Below are 24,229 nucleotides of genomic sequence, written 5' to 3'. Positions count from 1 at the left end.
AAAGGGTCAAGCTCTCTCTTTCAACTTCTTACATTGTTTCACAATCTTACATAAACAGTTATATCATTATACATGGCTTTTATAAAATGTTTTTATTTTCTCTAGACTGTAAGAGCCACAGTGCAATGACTTTGCCTCAGTCATCACTGCCTGACATATAAACATGGTAGCTGCTTTGTTGAATGAATTTTCCTTTCAAGCCACAAGAAAAGGCATAATCATCCAAAAGAAGGAAAAATGTTTTCCATCTTGCAATGAAAAGGAAGTTAGTTTAATAAATGACGCCATAAAGTTTGAAAAGAATAAGTCTCACAAAGCACTTGTTATCATTATTTGGACAATTGCCAAGGGGGGCAGGGGTGGTGGAGGGGAAGGGTGTGTGAATATCTGAAAAAGACATTAAGGACATGTTTGGGCCAGAGAACTATCACATATAATACCAATACCATGTCTGTATATCATATTATACTAAGTGCTTTAATAAGTATTATCTCACTTGATTATCACAATTCCATGAGTCAGGTGAGGTATAGGTTGAGTATTCCTTATCCAAAATGTTCGGGACCATAAATCTTTTGGATTTCAAATTTTTTCAGATTTTGAAATATTTTCATATATATAATCTTGGGGATGGGACCCAAGTCTAGACATGAAATTCATTTATGTTCCATATACACCTTACATACATAGCATGAAGGTAATTTTATACAATATTTTAAATAATTTTAAGTTTCAACTACAACCCATCACAGGAGGTCAGGTGTGGAATTTTCGACTTGCTGCATCACATCCACACTCAAAAAGTTTTGGAGTTTGGAGTATTTTGAATTTTCAAATTAGGGCTAGGCATTCTTCATTCCTCTTTTCCAAAGTGAGGAATCTGCAGCATCCATAAAGCAGGACCAGGAGTCAAACCGAATCCAAGCATCTGCCTACTATGTCACATTGCCTCTACACCACAGAACTGCACCTGCTACTACAAGCCATGCATGAAAATTCACCTCATTAGCTTCTCAGTTTATTAAAATACCATCAGCTACTAGCTACCAAAAATGGAGTGCTCAATTAGTTGCATTTTTCCCTCTGTAATTTATTTGTAGGTGAGATAAGCAAATTATAAGAAAATAAGCAAGATGATGAGGAGGAGGTTCCAAGAACAGCTCCAGTCTACAGCTCCCAGTGTGAGCCATGCAGAAGACAGGTGATTTCTGCATTTCCAACTGAGGTAGCGGGTTCATCCCACTAGGGCTTGTCAGACAGTGGGTGTAGCCCACAGAGCATGAGACGAAGCAGGACGGGGCATCGCCTCACCCGGGAAGCGCAAGCGGTCGGGAATTCCCTTTCTTAGCCAAAGGAAGCCATGACAGACAGTACCTGGAAAATCAGGACACTCCCATCCTAATACTGCACTTTTCCAATGGTCTTAGCAAATGGCACACCAGGAGATTATATCCTGCGCATGGCTCGGAGGTTCCCATGCCCACAGAGCCTCACTCACTGCTAGCACAGCAGCCTGAAATCGAACTGCAAGGCAGCAGCGAGGCTAGGGGAAGGGCGTCTGCCATTGCTGAGGCTTGGGTAGGTAAACAAAGCCGCCAGGAAGCGCGAACTGCGAGGAGCCCACTGCAACTCAAGGAGGCCTGCCTGCCTGCCTCTGTAGACTCCACCTCTGGGGGCAGGGCGTAGCTGAACTAAATGCAGCAGAAACTTCTGCAGACTTAAACGTCCCTGTCTGACAGCTTTGAAGAGAGTAGTGGTTCTCCCAGCATGGAGTTTGAGATCTGAGAACGGACAGACTGCCTCCTCAAGGGGGTCCCTGACCCCCAAGTAGCCTAACTGGGGGGGCACCTCCCAGTAGGGGCCAACTGACACCTCGTATGGCTGGGTGCCCCTCTGAGACGAAGCTTCCAGAGGAAGGATCAGGCAGCAACATTTGCCATTCTGCAATATTTGCTGTTCTGCAGCCTCCACTGGTGATACCCAGGCAAACAGGGTCTGGAGTGAACCTCCAGCAAACTCCAACAGACCTGAAGCTGAGGGTCCTGACTGTTAGAAGGAAAACTAACAAACAGAAAGGACATCCACACCAAAACCCCATCTGTACGTCACCATCATCAAAGACCAAAGGTAGATAAAACCACAAAGATGGGGAGAAACCAGAGCAGAAAAGCTGAAAATTCTAAAAATCAGAGCACCTCTTCTCCTCCAAAGAAACACAGATCCTCACCAGCAATGGAACAAAGCTGGATGGAGAATGACTTTGACGAGTTGAGAGAAGAAGGCTTCAGACGATCGGTAATAACAAACTTCTCTGAGCTAAAGGAGGATGTTCAAACCCGTCACAAAGAAGCTAAAAACCTTGAAAAAAGATTAGACGAATGGCTAACTAGAATAAACAGCTTAGAGAAGACCTTAAATGACCTGATGGAGCTGAAAACCATGGCATGAGAACTATGTGATGCATGCACAAGCTTCAGTAGCCGATTCAATCAAGTGCAAGAAAGGGTATCAGTGATTGAAGATCAAATGAATGAAATGAAGCGAGAAGAGAAGTTTAGAGAAAAAAAGAACAAAAAGAAATGAACAAAGCCTCCAAGAAATATGGGACTATGTGAAAAGACCAAATCTACGTCTGACTGGTGTACCTGAAAGTGATGGGGAGAATGGAACCAAGTTGGAAAACACTATTCAGGATGTTATCCAGGAGAACTTCCCCAACCTAGCAAGGCAGGCCAACATTCAAATTCAGGAAATACAGAGAACGCCCCAAAGATACTCCTTGAGAAGAGCAACTCCAAGACACATAATTGTCAGATTCACCAGAGTTGAAATGAAGGAAAAAATGTTAAGGGCAGCCAGAGAGAAAGGTCGGGTTACCCACAAAGGGAAGCCCATCAGACTAACAGCGGATCTCTTGGCAGAAACTCTACAAGCCAGACGAGAGTGGGGGTCAATATTCTACCTTCTTAAAGAAAAGAATTTTCAACCCAGAATTTCATATCCAGCCAAACTAAGATTCATAAGTGAAGGAGAAATAAAATCCTTTACAGACAAGCAAATGCTGAAAGATTTTGTCACCACCAGGCCTGCCTTACAAGAGCTCCTGAAGGAAGCACTAAACATGGAAAGGAACAACCGGTACCAGCCACTGCAAAAACAAGCCAAATTGTAAAGACCATCGAGGCTAGGAAGAAACTGCATCAACTAATGAGCAAAAAAACCAGCTAACATCATAATGACAGGATCAAATTCACACATAACAATATTAACCTTAAATGTAAATGGGCTAAATGCTCCAATTAAAAGACACAGACTGGCAAATTGGATAAAGAGTCAAGATCCATCAGTGTGCTGTATTCAGGAGACACATCTCATGTGCAGAGACACACATAGGCTCAAAATAAAGGGATGGTGAAAGATCTACCAAGCAAATGGAAAACAAAAAAAAGCAGGGGTTGCAATCCTAGTCTCTGATAAAACAGACTTTAAACCAGCAAAGATCAAAAGAGACAAAGAAGGCCATTACATAACGGTAGAGGGATCAATTCAACAAGAAGAGCTAACTATCCTAAATATATATGCACCCAATACAGGAGCACCCAGATTCATAAAGCAAGTCCTTAGAGACCTACAAAGAGACTTAGACTCCCACACAATAATAATGGGAGACTTTAACACCCCACTGTCAACATGAGACAGATCAACGAGACAGAAAGTTAACAAGGATATCCAGGAATTGAACTCAGCTCTGCACCAATCAGACCTAATAGACATCTACAGAACTCTCCACCCCAAATCAACAGAATATACATTCTTTTCAGCACCACATCACACTTATTCCAAAATTGACCACATAGTTGGAAGTAAAGCACTCCTCAGCAAATGTAAAAGAATAGAAATTATAACAAACTGTCTCTCAGACCACAGTGCAATCAAACTAGAACTCAGGATTAAGAAACTCACTCAAAACCGCTCAACTACATGGAAACTGAACAAACTGCTCCTGAATGACTACTGGGTACATAACGAAATGAAGGCAGAAATAAAGATGTTCTTTGAAACCAATGAGAACAAAGACACAACATACCAGAATCTCTGGGACACATTTAAAGCAGATGTACAGGGAAATTTATAGCACTAAATGCCCACAAAAGAAAGCAGGAAAGATCTAAAATTGACACCCTAACATCACAATTAAAAGAACTAGAGAAACAAGAGCAAACACATTCAAAAGCTAGCAGAAGGCAAGATATAGCTAAGATCAGACCAGAACTGAAGGAGATAGACACAAAAAACCCTTCAAAAAAAATCAGTGAATCTAGGAGGTGGGTTTTTGAAAAGATCAACAAAATTGATAGACTGCTAGCAAGACTAATAAAGAAGAAAAGAAAGAAGAATCAATTCGACACAATAAAAAATGATAAAGGGGATATCACCACCAATCCCACAGAAATATAAACTATCATCAGAGAATAGTATAAACATCTCTACGCAAACAAACTAGAAAATCTAGAAGAAATGGACAAATTCCTGGACACATACACCCTCCCAAGACTAAACCAGGAAGAAGCTGAATCCCTGAACAGACCAATAACAGGCTCTGAAATTGAGGCAATAATTAATAGCCTACCAACCAAAAAAAGTCCAGGACCAGACGGATTCACAGCCAAATTCTACAAGAGGTACAAAGACGAGCTGGTACCATTCCTTCTGAAACTATTCCAGTTAAAAGAAAAAGAGGGAATCCTCCCTAACTCATTTTATGAGGCCAGCATCATCCTTATACCAAAGCCTGGCAGAGACACAACAAAAAAAAAAGAATTTTAGACCAATATCCCTGATGAGCTTATCCACCATGATCAGGTTGGCTTCATCCCTGGGATGCAAGGCTGGTTCAATATACTCAAATCAATAAATCAGTAATCCATCATATAAACAGAACCAAAGAAAAAAACCACATGATTATCTCAATAGATGCAGAAAAGGCCTTTGACAAAATTCAACAGCCCTTCATGCTAAAAACTCTCAATAAACCTAGGTATTGATGGGACATATCTCAAAATAATAAAAGCTATTTATGACAAACCCACAACCAATATCATACTGAATGGGCAAAAACTGGAAGCATTCCCTTTGAAAACTGGCACAAGACAGGGATGCCTTCTCTCACCACTCCTACTCAACATAGAGCCAAATCATGAGTGAACTCCCATTCACAATTGTAGGGATGTGAAGGACCTCTTCAAGGAGAACTACAAACCACTGCTCAAGGAAATAAAAGAGAACACAAACAAATGGAAGAACATTCCATGCTCATGGATAGGAAGAATCAATATAGTGAAAATGGTCATACTGCCCAAGGTAATTTATAGATTCAATGCCATCCCCATTAAGCTACCAATGACTTTTTTCACAGAATTGCAAAAAACTACTTTAAAGTTCGTATGGAACCAAAAAAGAGCCCACATTGCCAAGACAATCCTAAGCCAAAAGAACAAAACTGGAGGCATCATGCTACCTGACTTCAAACTACACTACAAGGCTACAGTAACCAAAACAGCATGGTACTGGTACCAAAACAAAGATATAGACCAATGGAACAGAACAGAGCCCTCAGAAATAATACCACACATCTACAACCATCTGATCTTTGACAAATCTGACAAAAACAGGAAATGGGGAAAGGATTCCCTATTTAATAAATGGTGCTGGGAAAACTGGCTAGCCATATGTAGAGAGCTGAAACTGGATCCCTTCCCCACACCTTATACAAAAATTAATTCAAGATGGGTTAAAGACTTAAAAGTTAGACTTAAAACCATAAAAACCCTAGAAGAAAACCTAGGCAGTACTATTCAGGACATAGGCATGGGCAAGGACTTCATGATTAAAACACCAAAAGCAATGGCAACAAAAGCCAAAATTGACAAATGGGATCTAATTAAACTAAAGAGCTTCTGCACAGCAAAATAACCTACCATCAGAGTGAACAGGCAACCTACAGAATGGGAGAAAATTTTTACAATCTACCCATCTGACAAACGGCTAATATCCAGAATCTACAAAGAACTTAAACAAATTTACAAGAAAAAATCAAACAACCCCATCAAAAAGTGGGTGGATATGAACAGACACTTCTCAAAACAAGACATTTATGCAGCCAACAGACACATGAAAAAATGCTCATCATCACTGGCCATCAGAGAAATGCAAACCAAAACCACAATGAGATACCATCTCACACCAGTTAGAATGGCAATCATTAAAAAGTCAGGAAACAACAGGTGCTGGAGAGGATGTGAGAATGCTTTTACACTGTTGGTGGGACTGTAAACTAGTTCAACCATTGTGGAAGACAGTGTGGTGATTCCTCAAGGATCTAGAACTAGAAATACCATTTCACCCAGCCATCCCATTACTGGGTATATACCCAAAGGATTATAAATCATGCTGCTATAAAGATACATGCACATGTATGTTTATTGCGGCACTATTCACAATAGCAAAGACTTGGAACCAACCCACATGTCCATCAATGATAGACTGGATTAAGAAAATGTGGCACACATACACCATGGAATACTATGCAGCCATAAAAAAGGATGAGTTCATGTCCTTTGTAGGGACATGGATGAAGCTGGAAACCATCATTCTGAGCAAACTATCGCAAGGACAGAAAACCAAGCACTGTATGTTTTCACTCATAGGTGGGAACTGAACAATGAGAGCACTTGGACACAGCATGGGGGACATCACACACCTGTCATGGCGTGGGCCTGACGTGGGGGAGGGGGAGGGGGAAAGGATAGCATTAGGAGATATACCTAACGTAAATGACGAGTTAATGGGTGTAGCACACCAGCATGGCACATATATACATATGTAACAAACCTGCACATTGTGCACATGTACCCTAGAACTTAAAGTATAATTTTAAAAAAGGCCAAAAAAAGAAAATAAGATGAACAAAAACATGGTATAGTAATACAAAGGAATATTATTCAGCCATGAAAAAGAATGATACATGCTACTGCTACATGTACAACATAGAAGAACCTTAAAAATATGATGCTAAATCATAAAAGCCTGTCACAAAGAACCACATATTATATCATTCCATTTATATGAAATGTCCAGAATATGCCAATCCATGCAGACAGAAAATATATTAGTGGTTGCCAGGGGATGGCAGAGTGAGGGTGAATGGAGAGTGACTGCTAAGGCACAGCATATAGTGTTCCTTTTTGAGGCGATGAAAATGTTCTAAAGTTGCAGTAGTGATGGTCGTGCAACTCTGTGAATATACTAAAACACTGAATTGTGCACTTTAAGTAGGTAAACTGTATATGATACAGGTATTACCTCATCTTGTGCTTTGATTTATTGTGCTTCGTAGATACTGCATTTTGCCACAAATGGAAGGTTTGTGGCAATCCTGAGTTAAGCAAGGTCATCTGTGTAATTTTTCCAACAGCATGTGCTCATTTTGTGTATCACATTTTAGTAATATATCACATTTTAGTAATACACAATATTTCAAAGTTTTTTTAATTATTACTATGATTATTATATCTGTTATGGTGATCTGTGATCAGTGATCTTTTATGTTACTTTTGTAATTGTTTTGGGGTGCCATGAACCCCACCCATATAAGATGGTAAATTTAACTGATAAATGTTGTATATGTTCTGACTGCCCCACCGACCAGCCATTCTCCATCCTCCTTCCTCTCCTCCAGTCTCCCTATTCCCTGAGATACAATACTGAAATTACGCCAATTAATAATCCTACAATGGCCTCTAAGTGTTCAAATGAAAGCAAGACTCACACATCTTTCACTTTAACTCAAAAGCTAGATATGATTAAGCTTAGTGAGGAAGGCATGTCCTAAGCTGAAACAGGCCAAAAGCTAGGTCTCTTGGGTCAGTTAGCCAAGCTATGAATGAAAAGGAAAAGTTCTTGGAGGAAATTAAAAGTGCTACTCCAGTGAACACATGGATGATAAGAAAGTGGAAGAATGTTATTGCTGATAGGAAGAAAGTTTCAGTGGTCTGGTAGAAGATCCAAACAGCTGCAACATTCCCCTTAGCCAAAGCCTAATCCACAGCAAGGCCCTAACTCTCCTCAATTCTAGAAAAGCTAAGAGGTAAGGAAGCTGCAAAAGAAAAGTTAGAAGCTGGCAGAGGTTAGCTCATGAGGTTTAAGGAAAAAAATCTCCATAACACAAAAATCTAAGTTGAAGCAGCAAGTCCTGATGTAGAAACTGCAAGTGATCCAGAAGATCTAGCTAAGATAACTGAAGGTCACTATACTAAGCAGATTTTCAATGTAGACAAAACAGCCTTCTTTTGGAAGAAGATACCATCTAGAACATCAATGTCTGGCTTCAAAGGATAGGATGACTCTCTTGTTAGCAGATAACGCAGCTCCTGACTGTAAGTTGAAGCCAATGCTCACTGGTCATTCCAAAAATTCTAGGGCCCGTAAGAATTAGGCTAAATCTACTCTGCCTGTGCTGTATAAATAGAAAAACAAAGCCTGGATGACAGCACATCTGTTTTTACATAGCATGGTTTACTGGCTCTTTGAAGCCTACTATTGAGACCTCCTGCTCAGAAAGAAAGATTCCTTTCAAAATATTACTGCTCATTGACAATACACTTGGTCATCCAAGAGCTCTGATGGAGATGTACAAGGAAATTAATGTTGTTTTCATGTCTGCTAAAACAAAATCTATTCTGCATCCCATAGATCAAGTAGTAATTTTGATTTCATTATAAATTTTAAGAAATTCATTAAGAAATAAATTTAAGAAATATTTAAGAAATAAGTTATTTAAGAAATAAATTTCTTGGGAGGCTGAGGCAGGCGGATCACAAGGTCAGGAGATCGAGACCATCCTGGCTAACAAGGTGAAACCCCATCTCTACTAAAAATACAAAAAAAAAAAAAAAAAAATTAGCTGGGTGTGGTGGCAGGTGCCTGTAGTCCCAGCTACTCGGGAGGCTGAGGCAGGAGAATGGCGTGAACCCAGGAGGCGGAGCTTGCAATGAGCCGAGATCACACCACTGCACTCCAGCCTGGGTGAGAGAACAAGACTCTGTCTCAAAAAAAAACAGAAATTTCATATGAAAGAGAAATATTATTTATTTAAGAAATAAATGTCATAAGGCTATAGCTGTCATAGACAGTGATGCCTTTAATGGATCTCAGGAATGTAAACTGGAAACCTCCCAGAAAGGTTTCACCACTCTAGATGCCATTAAGAATATTTGTAATTCATGGGAGGAGGTCAAAATATCAACATTACCAGGAGTTTGGAAGAGGCTGATTCCAACCCTCATGGATGATAGGAAGTAGCTGCAGATGTGGTGGAAATAGCAAGAAATTACAAGTGGTGCCCAAAGATGTGACTGAATTACTGCAATATCATGATCAAACTTGAACACCTGAGGAGTTACTTCTTATGGATGAACAAAGTGGTTTCTTGAGATGAAATCTACGCCTGGTGAAGATACTATGAATACTGTTGAAATGACAACAAAGGATTGTGACAGTTGACAAAGCAGTGACAGGCTTTGAGAGGACTGACTCCAATTTTAAAATATGCTCTACTGTGGGTAAAATGTTATTAAACGGCATCATGTGTTACAGAGACATCTTTCATGAAAGAAAGAGTCAACTGATGCAGCAAACCTCATTGATATTTTCTTTTACAATAAATTGCCACAGCCACCCCAGCCTTCAGCAATCACCACTCTCATCAGTCAGCAGCCATCAACACCTGAGGCAAAACCCTTCACCTGCAAAAAGATTACAACTCTCTGAAGGCTCAGATGATCATGGGCATTTCCTAGTAATAAAGCATTTTTAAATTAAGGTATGTATGTATTGTTTTTTAAGACAAAATGCTATTGCACGCTTATTATAGTATAAACATAACTTTTATATGCACCGGGAAACCAAAAAAATTGTGTGACTCCCTTCATTGTGATATTCACTTTTTTGCAGTGGTCTGGAATTTAACTTGCACTATCTTTGAGACATGCCTATATATGAATTATTTCTCAAACTGTTTTAAAAAATAATGACCCTATGACACTGTAAAATCCTTAATTAAAAAAATTCAATTATTTTCCAATATATTGCGCATCAACGCAGGGAAGTGATCTAATAATTTTAAAACATTTTCAGTAATTATGTCATAAGCATTTTGGTGTTGCCTTGCAAAAAAAAACTTTACTAATTCAGAAAAATGGAGTCTTCTTTAAAAAAAATTTTTCCACTTTTACCAAAAAATTATTTCATTCCGTTTTTTTTACACTTTTGTTAAATACTCAGATTAAGTTTTACTGAAGCATAACTACCATGAAATTCATCAGTTTTAATTAAAGAGTTAGCTATCTTAACAAATGTATACAGCTGTGTGTGTAATCACCACAACCCAGTTTGGGAAAACTTCTACCACCTACAAAGTTCTCTGTGCTCAGCTGGGTGCAGTGGCTCATGCCTGTAATCTGTAATCCCAGCACTTTGGGAGACCAACGGGAGAGGATTCCTTGAGCCCAGAAGTTTGAAACAAGCCTGGAATTGAGGTTCTATCAAAGGTTCAAGTCATGAAAAGTTATTTTTAATAGAAGATTATAAATGTTAACAAAAGCTTTTTCTCTTTCAAAACAAAAACATTTTGCACATTCATAGCAGGAGCCACATAGAGTTCATCATTACACTATTTATAATAGCAAAAGATAGGAACTATCTAAATGCCCATTGACAAGAGTAGATGGTATATTCACATTATTGAATATTGTACTACAGTGAAAATGAACTATAGCTATATGCAATAATATGTTGAATATTAAAAACATAAAGTTGAGGGGGGAAACAAAGCAAGTCCCAAAAGACAATAAGCAGTATGATTCCAAGAAAAACTAAATATATTCTTTGGGCACCAATACATTCATAATATAAACTGTTTTAAAGAGGCGAAGGAATGACAAATACAAAATTCCAAAGAATAGTTTCTGGAGGAAAGGGAAGGGCAAGAGGAGGCAGAAAAATGGAATAGTTGAGGAACACATAAGTAAACAAATGCAAGTTATTATTAATATTCTAGTTCTTGGGTAGAGTGGAAGGTTCGTATGTTTTATAATTTACATATATGTTATTGAATTCTTTTGTATCACATTATATTAAAATACTTTTTAAAACACAAGCAAAAACTATTTTTTAAAATTACTCATTATAAAAAAATTTCCAGAAGTTTAATAGTAACTCAAAATGTACTTCAAATTTTTTAGAAAGTTCTTACCTTTGTTTCTGTTCAACTGCTTTGTCCAAGTGCTGAAAGATATCCTGAAACAAGGTGCAGCTGGATCGACTGTTAATAGTATACCCATATCCTCTTTTCCAATATTGTTTCAGATCATTTAAATATTCTAATACCTAAAAAATTCAAAAATAATTTCTAATATATTTTCAAAAATATAACAGATTCCCTGATTTAATAATGATTCTCTAAGAAATGGTTACAGTGTTTAATTACCATTCTGCACAAAATATAGTATTTGTCCTTTCCAGCATTTAAGAGTTGGTCCCGAAGGTTCATACCACAGAGAGATTTATGCTGCATCACAAATTTGGATTGGGGGAATGTAGATGCTGGTGTGCAAGAGCAAGCCAGTAAGTGCTCACAGCCAATCATCCAAGGTCAGGACAGCTCAAGAGAGTGGAGTAAGGACATGTGCTCACCTCTCCTTTCTTCTAACATTATATTAAGATGATATTATATTAATATTCTTCTTTATTCTTTCTTCTAAATGTCAAGGATACATTTAGAAGAAAGAATAAAGAAGAAGAATATTCATTTAAGCACAGAAAGATACCACAGGTGGATGAGAAATGTTTAAGAATTTTGAGAAGGTAGAAGTCAAATAGAAAATGAGTTACTTTGGTTCATGTGTCAGTTTGGTGAAAAAATAATAATAAAAGTGTACCAAGGATATGGGGAAATGGGTACTGTTGGAAGGAATGTGTATTGGTATAGACATTCTAGAGGGCAAACTGGCAAAATCCATGAAAACACACATACCCTATGACCCATTTAATTCCATTTCTTATAAAGTGATATTCACAGAGGAACACCAGGGAGAATGTACAAGAATGACTTATAGTAGCACTGCTTATAGAAGCCAAAAAATCCCCAGAAACAACTAAATTCCAATAGTAGGTAGATGGTTAAATAAACTATGGTATACACATACTTCAGAATACTTTGCAGTTATCAAAAAGTTCTGTATTATAGATTTCCATGCACTGACATGGAAAAATCTCCAAGACACAATATTGAATAAGAACCCATTAAAAATATTACATACCCTATAATACCATTTATTACCAACACACACACACACACACACACACACATTATACCTTTTATATTTCTAAGAATGATACAGATTATAAAAGTATAGAAAACGGTTTGAAACCTACCTATCACTGATTACAGTTATTAACCTCTGCTGAAAGGTCTGGAACCGGGAGCTGGTAATTAAGTAGCCTTTATCTGAGGGTTAAATTTTCCACTTACATATCATTTGATCATTTGCTCATGTAGAAGTGGAGAACTAAAATCTCTATCTAGAACTAAAACCTGTAGCTAAAACCACAACTAGGGGACTAAAATATGTAACCCAAAAGAGGTTCAAGATGACTGCAATAGTCACCAACCTTTCTTCCCAAAAGAGCTCCTACAGAAACTAAGTGCATGTCATAGTAAGTTTTAAGAGCAGGGGTGGGTCAGTGCCATATATAAAAACAAAACAAAAAATACATTAAAGGGGTGAGGAGGAGCTACTTGCTACACTAGCATTGCTGCCTACAATCTAGACTAGCACAGCACAACGGCAACTTGTGTCCCTTCCAAAGGTAGAAGTGTAGATATTTATTAATGAAGAAAAGGAGAATAGCTGAGGGTAAAAGGATGAATAAATGGGTTATAAATTGAAGGAAATGACATATTACATGAACGCCTTGAACGAGGCTCAGAGCAAAAGGTGATGCTGTCTCTTAGCTCAAGTATGACAGATGCATGAAAGGGTGAAGCTATAAATTTGCCAAGACCACTCCTGGTTTTGGAACCTGACAGGATTGAAAGGAAGCTGGCAAACCTGAGTGGCCTTGCCCTGGAAGACATTCATACCAGATGATGGACTGGATTAATTATTAATGATTGTATATATTCTTTTGAATGTAAGGTATCCCTCTGCGAAAACCAGGGGCTGACCTGTGGTATTGTGATATGTATATATTGGCTTTCGTCCACACTTCCTGGTTTGTAACTCCCATATCCCTTGTTGTAGTCTTTTGGTATAATGCTGGGTGTGTTAGGCCTCCAGGGCAGGCCTCAGGAAACAGAATCTCTCTCCTGCCTCCCTTTCACCTGTGCAGAGGCAGAACTCTAATCTTCCTGCTTTTCTGGGGGTCTTAAGATCCTGCCCTGAAAGGGTCCTGCCTCATATCCTGGGGGGAAGGAATACTTCCATAAAAACCCAAGAGGACTGGGTTTAGAGAGCTTACAGATAGCTGAACATGTGGAGCTTCCTGGAGGGTGGCATGCCCAGGGAGGACATGGAAGCTCCACGCCCCTTCCCCCATATCTCGCCCTACTCATCTCTTCATCCGTATCCTTTGTAACATCCTTTATAATAAACCAGCAAAAGTGTTTCCTTGAGTTCTGTGAGCTGCTACAGCAAATTAACTGAACCCAAAGAAGAGGTCATGGGAATGCCAACTTGAAGCCAGTTGAACAGAAGAGTACCGATGGGGCACCTGGGGACTGAGCCCTCAACCTGTGGGATCTAATACTACCTCCAGGTAGACAATGTCAGAACTGAACTGGAGGACACCCAGCTGGTGTCTCCTGCTTGGCGTGCAGGGGAAAGGCTCCCACACATTTGGTCACAGAAGTCTTCTGTGTTGATGATTGTGGTGCTGGTGTGAGAGTAGAGGAAAAACACGGCTTGAGAGAGTTTGTCCTTACACAAAGGCAATGAAATCAAGAAGTTAACAAAGAGACGTAAACACTAAGAAATTTAAAAAGGAATTAGATAATAGTCTGTTCAATCTATTCAAATAATAAAATCTACTATTAGAAATAAAAAGGAGGCAATTGGAGATTTAAAAAATTCTCACGTGCTTACCACTAAAACTTTATATTTAAAAAAAAAAGGGCCGGGTGCGGTGGCTCACGCCTGTAATCCCAGCACTTTGGGAGGCCGAGACAGGCGGATCGCGAGGTCAGGAGATTGAGACCATCCTGGCGAACAGGGTGAAACCCCGTCTCTACTAAAAATACAAAAAATTAGCCGGGTGTGGTGGCGGGTGCCTGTAGTCCCAGCTGCTAGGGAGGCTGAGGCAGCAGAATGGCTTGAACCCGGGAGGTGGAGCTTGCAGTGAGCCGAGATCACGCCTCTGTACTCCAGCCTGGGTGACAGAGCGAGACGGTGTCTCAAAAAAAAAAAAAAAAAAAAAAAGGCCAGGTGCGGTGGCTCACACCTGTAATCCCAACAGTTTGGGAGGCTGAGGCAAGTGGCTCCCTTGAGGTCAAGAGTTCAAGACCAGCCTGGCCAACATGGCAAAACCCCATCTCTACTAAAAATACAAAAATTAGCCAGGTGTGGTGGCGGATGCCTGTGGTCCCAGCTACTCAGGAGGCTGAAGCACGAGAATCGACAATTCTACCAGACATACACCTGCAGAAACAGGTATACGTGTACCCCAATAAACATATACAATAATGTTCATAGCAACAAGGTTCATAATAGCCCCAAACTAAAAACAATGTCTACCGAAAAGATAATGAATAAACTGTAAAATATTCATATAATGGAATATTATACAGTAATGAAAATTAAAAATTGTAGCTATATGCAACCTCATAAATCTTTTTTCATTTTTAAAACTTTATTAAATTGTAATTTACATACACATGATTTAAATATACAGGTTGATGACTTTTGACAAATATAAACAACTGTATAACCTGCCCCCACCATGATAATACAATGACTTAATCGCCCCCAAGTAGTTACCGCTTGCCCCTTTGCTTCAATCTCCTCTAATACTCTGCTACAGGTACATGTTTTACGGAATCCTGAGAAATGTCTGTGACCTCATAATTCCCAATCCATTTGAGAAGAGGTATATTTTCCTGAAATTTGTAAACCTTTTCACAACACAACAGGTCAAGATCATTTTAAATTCCTCCCAGTTCAAATCCCTGCCTTCTAAGTAGCAATCTATAAATGGGAAGCTTTTTTTTTAACTTGTGTCGTGGGAGTTTGTTGTATGGATTACTTCATTACCCAGTTATTAATCCTAGTGCCCATTAGTTATTTTTCCTGATCCTCTCCCTCTTCCCATCCTCTGCCCTCTGAAAGGCCCCAGTGTATGTTGTTCCCCTCTATCTGTCCATGTGTTCTCACCATTTAGCTCCCAAATAAATCTTAAAAACTTAATGTTGAACAAGAGCTAGATACCAAAAGAAAAAAAATACACGCTGAGTAATTCCATCATTATAAAGTTCAAAAACAGATAAAGCTAAACTGTTTCTTAGGGAAAAAATAAATTAGTAAACAATAAACTACTGTAATAAAGAAAAAATTGAAAGCAAAAATACGCAAGTAATTACGGAGAAATAATTTCAGAGAAGGAAAACACTTTTTAAAATCAAAAAATATATTTGCTTAATTCAGCAAATAATGGATAACATAAATGACTTTTATAGGTATATTAAATACCAAAACTAATCCCAGGAGAGAGAAAATCTAGATTTACTTATTAAAGCAGACACAAATTGCAAAAAAGCTATCCTACAAATTAACTTTCTCCTTTGTGCCCCACTACACCTTTCACGGGCAGTCTGCAACTTATGATGGTTTGACTTAAAATTTTTCAACTTTACAATGGTTCAAAAGCAATACACTTTCAGTGCGCTCCTTGACTTACAACGAGGCTATGTCTGGATAAATCCACTGTAAATCGTAAATGTATTTCCAACTTAAGATATTCAATCTACCATGGGTTTATCTGGATGCAACCCCACCATAACTTAAGGAGCATCTGCGTATACTTCTATCACTGTATAGACATCCTATTGTCTTGCAATGGTTTAGTTACATGTCTTTCATTCCTTATGGCATTCTTTGAGGACAATATCTATCTTATGTTAGTGTCTTTAGTTCCAAGCAAGTGCTTGTCACAGAATGGAAACTCAAAAAATGCTTGCTGAAGGTACACAAAGTCCAGGATATCTAATTATCTCAGAATTTCATAAATGTCTATTAATTTTTAATTGTAAAAAACATTCTTGGCCAGGTGCGGTGGCTCACACCTGTAAACTCAGCACTTTGGGAGGGTGAAGCGGGCGGATCACTTGAGTTCAGGAGTTCGAGACCAGCCTGGCCAACATGGTGAAACCCCGTCTCTACTAAAAATACAAACATTAGCCGGGCATGATGGCACATGCCTGTAATCCCAGCTACTGGGGAGGCTGAGGCAGGAGGACTGCTTGAATGCAAGAGGCAGAGGTTGCAGTGAGCTGAGATTGGGCCACTGCACTCCAGCCTGGGCGACAGAGGAAGACTCTGTCTCAAAAAAGAAAAAAAAAAAAAATTCTTAACGAAGAACTTTAAACACATAAAAAATATAAAACAGTAGTATAACGAACCTCTGTGTACTCATCCAACTTCAACAATAATCAACATTCAACCAATCCCATTTCAGCTTTGCTCCTACCACCACCACTGTATTATTTTGAAGCAAATCCCAGGTATCATTTTATTTCACCTGTAAATACTTCAGTATATAAACCTATTTCACAGTGAAAGTCCTAAGCAGGGATAAATTATTTTCTATCAAATTGCTGAAGTAAATAATAGAAAATACCTCAATCAAAAGACAACCTTATATTTTTAAAAGAAGAATTTAATTTCTTTTCACATGTAAAAAGAAACTCTTATTCAATTAATTTAATAAACATGTATTTAAATTTTTCAAGTCACAGTCATTTAAATTAGAAGTTCTTTTTTTTCCTTTTTTCCTTTTTTTTCTGAGACAGAGTCTTGCTTTGTCGCCCAGGCTGGAATGCAGTGGCACAATCTTGGCTCACTGCAACCTCCACCTCCTGGGTTCAAGCGATTCTCCTGCTTCAGCCTCCCGAGTAGCTGGGATCACAGGTGTGCACCACCACGCTTGGCTAATTTTTTAATTTTTAGTATGGACGGGGTTTCACCGTGTTGGCCAGGCTGGTCTCAAACTCCTAACCTCAGGTGATCCACCCGCCTTGGCCGCCCAAAGTGCTGGGATTACAGGCATGAACCACCACGCCCGGCCAAGAAGTTCTTTATTTACAAGAAAAAAAGTACCTCTACAATAAAGAAATCAGGCAGGCACCATTGTAATCTAATGATCAAACATCACTGGCCAGGAGTGGTGGCTGATGCCTGTAATACCAGCACTTTGGGGGGCCCAGGCAGGCAGATCACCTAAGGTCAGGAGTTCAAGATCAGCCTGGCTAACATGGTGAAACCCCATCTCTACTAAAAATACAAAAATTACCTGGGCATGGTGGCACACGCCTGTAATCCCCGCTACTGGAGAGGCTGAGGCAGGACAATCACTTGAATCCGGGAGGCAGAGGTTTCAGTTAGCTGAGATTGCACCACTGCACTCCAGCCTGGGCAACAGAGAGAGACACTGTCTCAAAAAAATAGTAATAATAATCAATGACATGACAAGCGGACATCAGTCCTTCTGATATGATGCACTGGGAAGGATATATCACTTACGTAGTGCTCTTGTCAAAAATGTTTAATCTGAATCTAATCCTGAGTAAAACATATCAGACACATCCAAAAACATTCTGCAAAAAACCTGGCCTAGACTCTTCCAAAACACCAATGTACAAAGGACAAAAGAAAGGCTGTAGCACTCTTTCAGGTTAAATGAGACTAAAAGAAATGCAACCAAATGCAATAAATGATCCCTTATTAGATCCTGAATCTTATAAAACAAAGCAAACAAAAAACAGCTATAAAAGACTTAAGACGTGAAAATTTGAAAGTTGACTGTATATTAGAAAATATTGTGATATATATGATATACATAAATATGAACTATAGTATTCTGTATTGTGGTTATACAAAAGAATGTTCTTGTCCTAGATGCATGCCCAAGTATTTAAGGGTGAAGCATCCTGATGGTGGGGCGGGGAAAAAAAGGTTACATACACACGGTGGACAGAAAAAACAGCTCCCATATGTCCACATTCTAATCCCTGACATCCTATGAATATGTTACCTTACCTGATAAAAGGGAATCTGCCAGTGTGATTAACTTATGAATCTCGAGATGGAGAGATAAATCCTGGACTATCTAGGTGGGCCCAGTGTAATCAACAAGTATCCTTACGAGAGGCAGGCAGGAAGGACAGTTAGAGCTGGAGATGTACCCGTCAGAAGTCTGAGTGATAGGAAATGCAAGCAGCCTCTGGAGATCAGAAAAAGCAGGGTACAGATGTTCTCCTAAAGCCCCCTGAAAGAATACGGCTCTATTGATACCTTGATTTCAGCCCTGTAAGATTCAATTTGAACTTCTGACCTCCAGAACCATAAGATAATAAACTTATATTGTTTTAAGCCAGTAAGTTTGTGGTAACTTGTTAGAGCAGCAATAGGAAACTAATATAGTAGAGAGAGTGATAAAGGAAATGTGGCAAAAAAGGTTAACTGGTAAATATAGGCGAAGGACATACGAGTGTTCACTGTAAAACACAGAACACAATTTCCCATGAAAACTGTTATAAAATAGTTGCTAGGACTTTGGAAACCCATTTATTCTCTCTGAGCTTTGGCTTCCCATAAGAAGAATCTGGGATTATATCAGCTCTATAATCCCTTCCAAGCAGTAAAATTTGATGATGAGTTAAAAGTAGGTCTGTAAATGGGATGATTTAGAAATCAAATCATCATGGAAAAAATGTGTCCAGAGTTTTTTGAACCTTAACTATTTACAAGTAGGTGGGACCAATTTGAACCTTTAATCTCTCTTTATTTAAGGAAAATTAGGAGTTAGTCACAAAACAGTTTATGTTCCCTAACTACTCATTTTCTGAAAAGCTGCTTCAAGTAACCAAATGCAAACAGGCAAGCCAAAAAAAATTTTTTTTAAAAAGCAAAGAAACTGCAAAAATAATACTTACCTTTGCATCATCTATGTCAAAAACATCACACCAAGGAGATTTAACACCTTTAATTGCCAGGTCAAATGAACAGGTGAAAAAGGCTACTTGAATTAAATCTGGGGGGAAAAAAAGGTAAAATTTTGTGGGTCATTATTTTCTGCAATTTTTCAAAGGCTAAATATCTGTAGAATGCCATGTGTGGTACAGCTCAATAAAATGGACATCTTCAGTTTGGGGAAGAAATAATTTAGTTTATTCCTGGCTATCAAAGAATTAAGAGACTTGCTCTGTGTAATTTAAGGGTGCAGAACTGAATTATCAGGAAGAAACCATGAGGAAGTATAAATTTCAGTCCAATAAAACTAAGAAATTTTCTGTAATTGGTAACTTTTTTCTGCCTTTTTTTTTTTTTGGACAGGGTCTTGCTCTGTTGTCCAGGCTAGAGTGCAGTGGTGATCACAGCTCACTGCAAACTCAGATTCCTGGGCTCAAGCAATCCTCCTGCCTCAGGCAATTACTTGTTAAGAGCATATTTGCCTAGCAATATCAACAAAAAGTATAACCCAAGGACTTGCTATATAAAACTTAACATTATTTTGTTAATTTTAGAGGGTTCAAGGAGGGGGGGATCTAAGGTTATAAAGGTTTTAGTACCCGACTTGAAAATTACAAATAACAAAGTACATTTATTAAACAGTTTAAATTATACAATTCATTTTATAACTAAAAAGCAGCAGTAAGTACAGAAAAGTATAAAAGGAGAGAGAAGACTACAGAGATGGAGAGGGAAGGAAGTGCAAGGTAAGTGAAGGGGAAGGAGAAAGGAGAGACAGCCAAGGAGGAGAAGCACAAAAAGGGAAAAATCACACACTAAAGAGAGAAATGTTGGTACCAACATGAGTTTTTCAAACTTAGCTGCTCAAATGATTTTGGAAGTGGATTTCAGAATAAGTTATCTAGCATTTTTACACTGCTAATTTGTTGATTACATTACTTTGAGATACATATGGGTATTGAAGAGAAGTGATAAGGGAATGAATGCTTGGGCTATATAAAAAGTAGCCTTTGTTAGTAAATAAAAACACTGCTGCTCTCTAGTCAATGAGAAGTGGGTGATATTTAATGCCAGAGAGAAAAAAAAGTCAACTGCAGTGGTTGCCTCCATTGCTTTGATTTTTCTTTAATTTTACTGCCTTTCCTGTTTTCCTAAAGGAAAATGGGACCAAAAATCAACTGGCATTACATGCATTTTGCACTAGTTCTGAGTTTAAAGAATTCCTGAGGCAGTATATAATACAAAAAAAAAAATGTATTTCATTGGGAATATACAGAAAAGCCATTCAAAACTTTGCTTATGTAAAGAAAAGGTTTTATAATCTCAATACCTGATACAATATAGTGGCTTGTAAGTACCAGGTACATTTGATGAAAGGACCTGGCTTATTTACACTCGAAGCTCTAATTCTGAAACTATGAAGTCAGTCCACATGGTATATTCTTTAACCGGAAGAGAGTTTACCAGAAAAAAAAAAAATTCACCAAAAAACTCTTCAGAGTACAGGGAGAAAAAGCATCAGATGAAGACAGGCTGAGACCTGACTTTACCACTAATTATCCTGGGTAAGCTCTCTTTAGTGTCAATTTCCCCACTTACAAAGTAAAGAGGTTAGATACACTATCTTATTTAAGTTATAGCTCTGACTTATCTGTTATGACCCTTCTGATTTCGTGGTCAATCTTTCAGAACCTCAAAAATATTTCAGGTGGATAAGAAATTTAAATATTTAAAAAACGAAATAGACCCTTTCCCTCCACTCCCCTGAGAAAAAAATAAAACAACAAAAAAGGAAGACAATAGGAAAATATAATAATCTTGGGGTGGGAGGATTCCTAGACAAAATACAACACTCAGAAGCCATAATGAAGAGACAGATATGGCTATGTAAAAGATGTAAACTTCTGTGCAATCAAAGGCACCATCAACAAACCTAAGAGATAAGCAAGAAATTAAAATATTAGCAACATACAACAAGCAAAGGGCGAATCCTTTGTCAGGCAGAATTAAAAGATATAATTAATATATCCATAACACATAAAAGGTATTTGTGATTCATAAGAAAACAAAAATAACCCAACAGAAAATGAACAAAATTATGAAGGGGTAATTTTTAGAAGAAATGCAAATGGCTACTAAACATGAAAATATGTTCACTTTCAGAAGTAATCAAAGAACTGCAAATTAAAGCTAGATACTATTTTTCATTAATCAAATTGGCGAAAATTAAAATGACTAATAATATCTACTGTTGGAAGATATGGGAAAATGAACATTCTCATATACTGTGGATATAAATTTTTACTACACCTTCAGAGAACAATTTAAAAATATATGTCAAGATGTAAAATATTCATGTGTGTTAACCCAGCAATTTCACCTATTGATCTTTAAAAAACATTTTTAGAAATCTATTTATTTATTTGGAGACCAAGTTATAAGACTGGCTAACTTTTGTGTCTTTGATAGAGGCAGGGTTTCACCATGTTGCCAAGGCTGGTCTTGAACTCCTGGGCTCCAGTGATCCACCCACCTTGGCCTCCCAAAGTGCTGGGATTATAGGTTATGCCACGGCACCCGGCCTCACCTATTTTATCTTACAAATAAACTCTCAAGTGTAAAAAACAGACTACAAGAATGTTCACTGTAGCATTACCTGAAAGAGTTAAAAACTAAGAAAAACTTCAGTAGGAAAATGGTTTCTATAAAAAGAATTTGGACTGCATTAGCAACAGCCTCTTACAGCAGTAAAATTCGATGATGGGTTAAACAATTTAACTAGCATTGACTTACAAATCGAGTCATTCATATGTCCCATGAAATAACACAGGATTTAAAAGAATGAGACAGTTCTATATTTGTCTAGAGACAAATATATTGTTAAGTAAAAATAGTAAGTTACTGAAAATACATACAGCATCACCCCTCTATGTAAACAAAAGGGTATTTAAATAGCAAAAGTATTTATTGCGCAATTACTGCGCCAGGTACTAAATGCTTTGTATGAATTAATCTTATATAATCTTTGCAATAATCCTACAAGACATGAATAATTCCCATGTTCATTTTACAGAAAAGGAAACTGTGGCATAAAGACATTAATAAACGTCAAAAATCATAGTTATTCAATAGGATAGTAGAGTCAAGATTCAAATGCAAATAGTCCAATTCCAGAATCCATTATTTTAACCACTATACTTAATACTGCTTCCAAAAAGAAGTTGCTGTCAGTTACTTCATCAGTAAAATACATAATTCTTGCCCATTCAGAGACTAAACATAGTTTTAAAAAATCTTTTTCAACAACCTAACTGCCTACTAACAGAATAATGGCTAGATATTGGTATAGATGTAGAATGAAATACATACATTTAAAATGTAGGACTAGAATTGCAAACATTACATCAAAAACAAAAAGTTGCATAAAAATAGAATTTTGGACTGGTATAAACTTTGATACCACTCTTAAAAGTTTTAAAATCTGCAAAACAATATCCCATTTATGTATAAAACTGGCATGGGATAATATAAATGCTCAATTCATGACAACAATTACCACTGGTGAGAAAGGAAGAAGAATGGGATCCAGGAAAGGGACCAGTAGACCTCAATTTATTTAAGGCAAGTAACTGAAGCACAAAGTTAAAATTTAGTAAAACCAAGTTGTGGGTATAGGGATGTTCACTACATTAGCCTTTTTTGTTATCTTCGTGTTTGAATTATTTCCCAATAAAGTAAATAATTTTTAAAGCTCCACAGGCGATGCCAGTGTACTGCCAGTTTGGAGAGAGACAAAAAATTCAATTTCAAATGCTAGTCTAGGCATCTTCTTTTTGATCCTTATAAAGCATCCGGGCCCTGTGACTGATAAATTCTAATCTATTTTTTCCCCAACATCTACTTCCAGTCTTTTGGAAATTAATTCAGAGTATAATGTAATCTATAATCTTTGCATGTATCTTTGTCAACATCTACCCTATGGAATATAAATTCCTAGAAAACAGAAAAAAATCTTATTTTCTTAATCTCCCATTGCTAGGTGACCATGTGCCCTGGTTTCCCACCTGCTTTCCTGGCAAAATTATTAATAGTGTTCCCTTTCACTTTCGAAAGTGTCCCACCAGTTTGGATGGTAAGTTGCATAGTCAGCCCATCCACTGCAATAACTTATGATAGACATGACTGCTCATCTTCTCAGCATGGCTACATATAACTCAGAAAACATCATAGTACTTTGCTTTTCACTTTCTAAAACTTACCCCTCTTACACATTAACAGGTACTTTTGAACTGCTTCAAAACCTAAAGAATTTATATGATTTTTCCATTTGTATCACTTTATCAGGGGGAAATTCAGAAAAGATAATTTGTTTTAAAAATAATGCCTACAGTTGAGGCTTTATATTACTCTGCCCTCAAAAAAACTCCAGAATATAACTAGAATCTTGTACATTAATTTAAATAACACTCAAAGAAGAATATGAATCTAAAAATGGTAAATAGTAAGCACAAGGTATACAATTTTTTTGACCCAGAACATGTTATTTTCTTAATGTAAATCAATTATGGGCCTTTAAAAAAGATTGTTTCCTTATGTTTTCATTTTCACAGTTCAAAATTATTTAAACTGTAAGTTCAAATAAAAGACAACAGACATATTACCTGCATTTAAATCATTTACTGGCACTTGCAAAGTAGCTGCAACTTTTTTTAAAATGTTCTGCATTTCTGGTCCAGTTTTGAAGGCTTCCACATGATAAAGAGCTGTAGCATTTTTTTCTACTTCAGTTAAAAACTTCTTACAGTGATCAAAAAATCTCATTAGTTTATCATTAACTGTTGGAGGTCCAAACTCCATATCTGAAAGAGAAAAAAATTTATATATATTTGTAAATCACTGATATAAATGACAGTTTCAAATTATTGAAAATG

At 37.6% G+C, this 24,229-nt stretch overlaps 1 protein-coding gene across 5 annotated transcripts in view; it reads right to left on the bottom strand.

The window, feature by feature from the left end:
* Positions 1-24,229, bottom strand: part of MINPP1 (multiple inositol-polyphosphate phosphatase 1) — a 58,300-nt gene that overhangs the window by 28,512 nt on the left and 5,559 nt on the right. For 4 of the 5 annotated variants that reach the window (XM_055353209.2, XM_004049731.5, XM_004049733.4 and 1 more), the window contains 3 exons: positions 23,960-24,157; positions 19,262-19,359; positions 11,312-11,445 (listed from right to left, as the gene is read on the bottom strand). In XM_055353209.2, the coding sequence (XP_055209184.2) occupies positions 11,312-11,445; positions 19,262-19,359; positions 23,960-24,157 (430 nt within the window). The remainder of the gene's footprint in view (positions 1-11,311; positions 11,446-19,261; positions 19,360-23,959; positions 24,158-24,229) is intronic. The other variant, XM_004049732.5, reaches the window with a different exon arrangement.

Source organism: Gorilla gorilla, chromosome 8 (genome assembly GCF_029281585.2).
Source record: "Gorilla gorilla gorilla isolate KB3781 chromosome 8, NHGRI_mGorGor1-v2.1_pri, whole genome shotgun sequence".
NCBI lineage: Eukaryota > Metazoa > Chordata > Mammalia > Primates > Hominidae > Gorilla > Gorilla gorilla.
The sequence above is the reverse complement of the archived record's forward strand: the minus strand, read 5'-3'. Positions and strand labels throughout refer to the sequence as shown.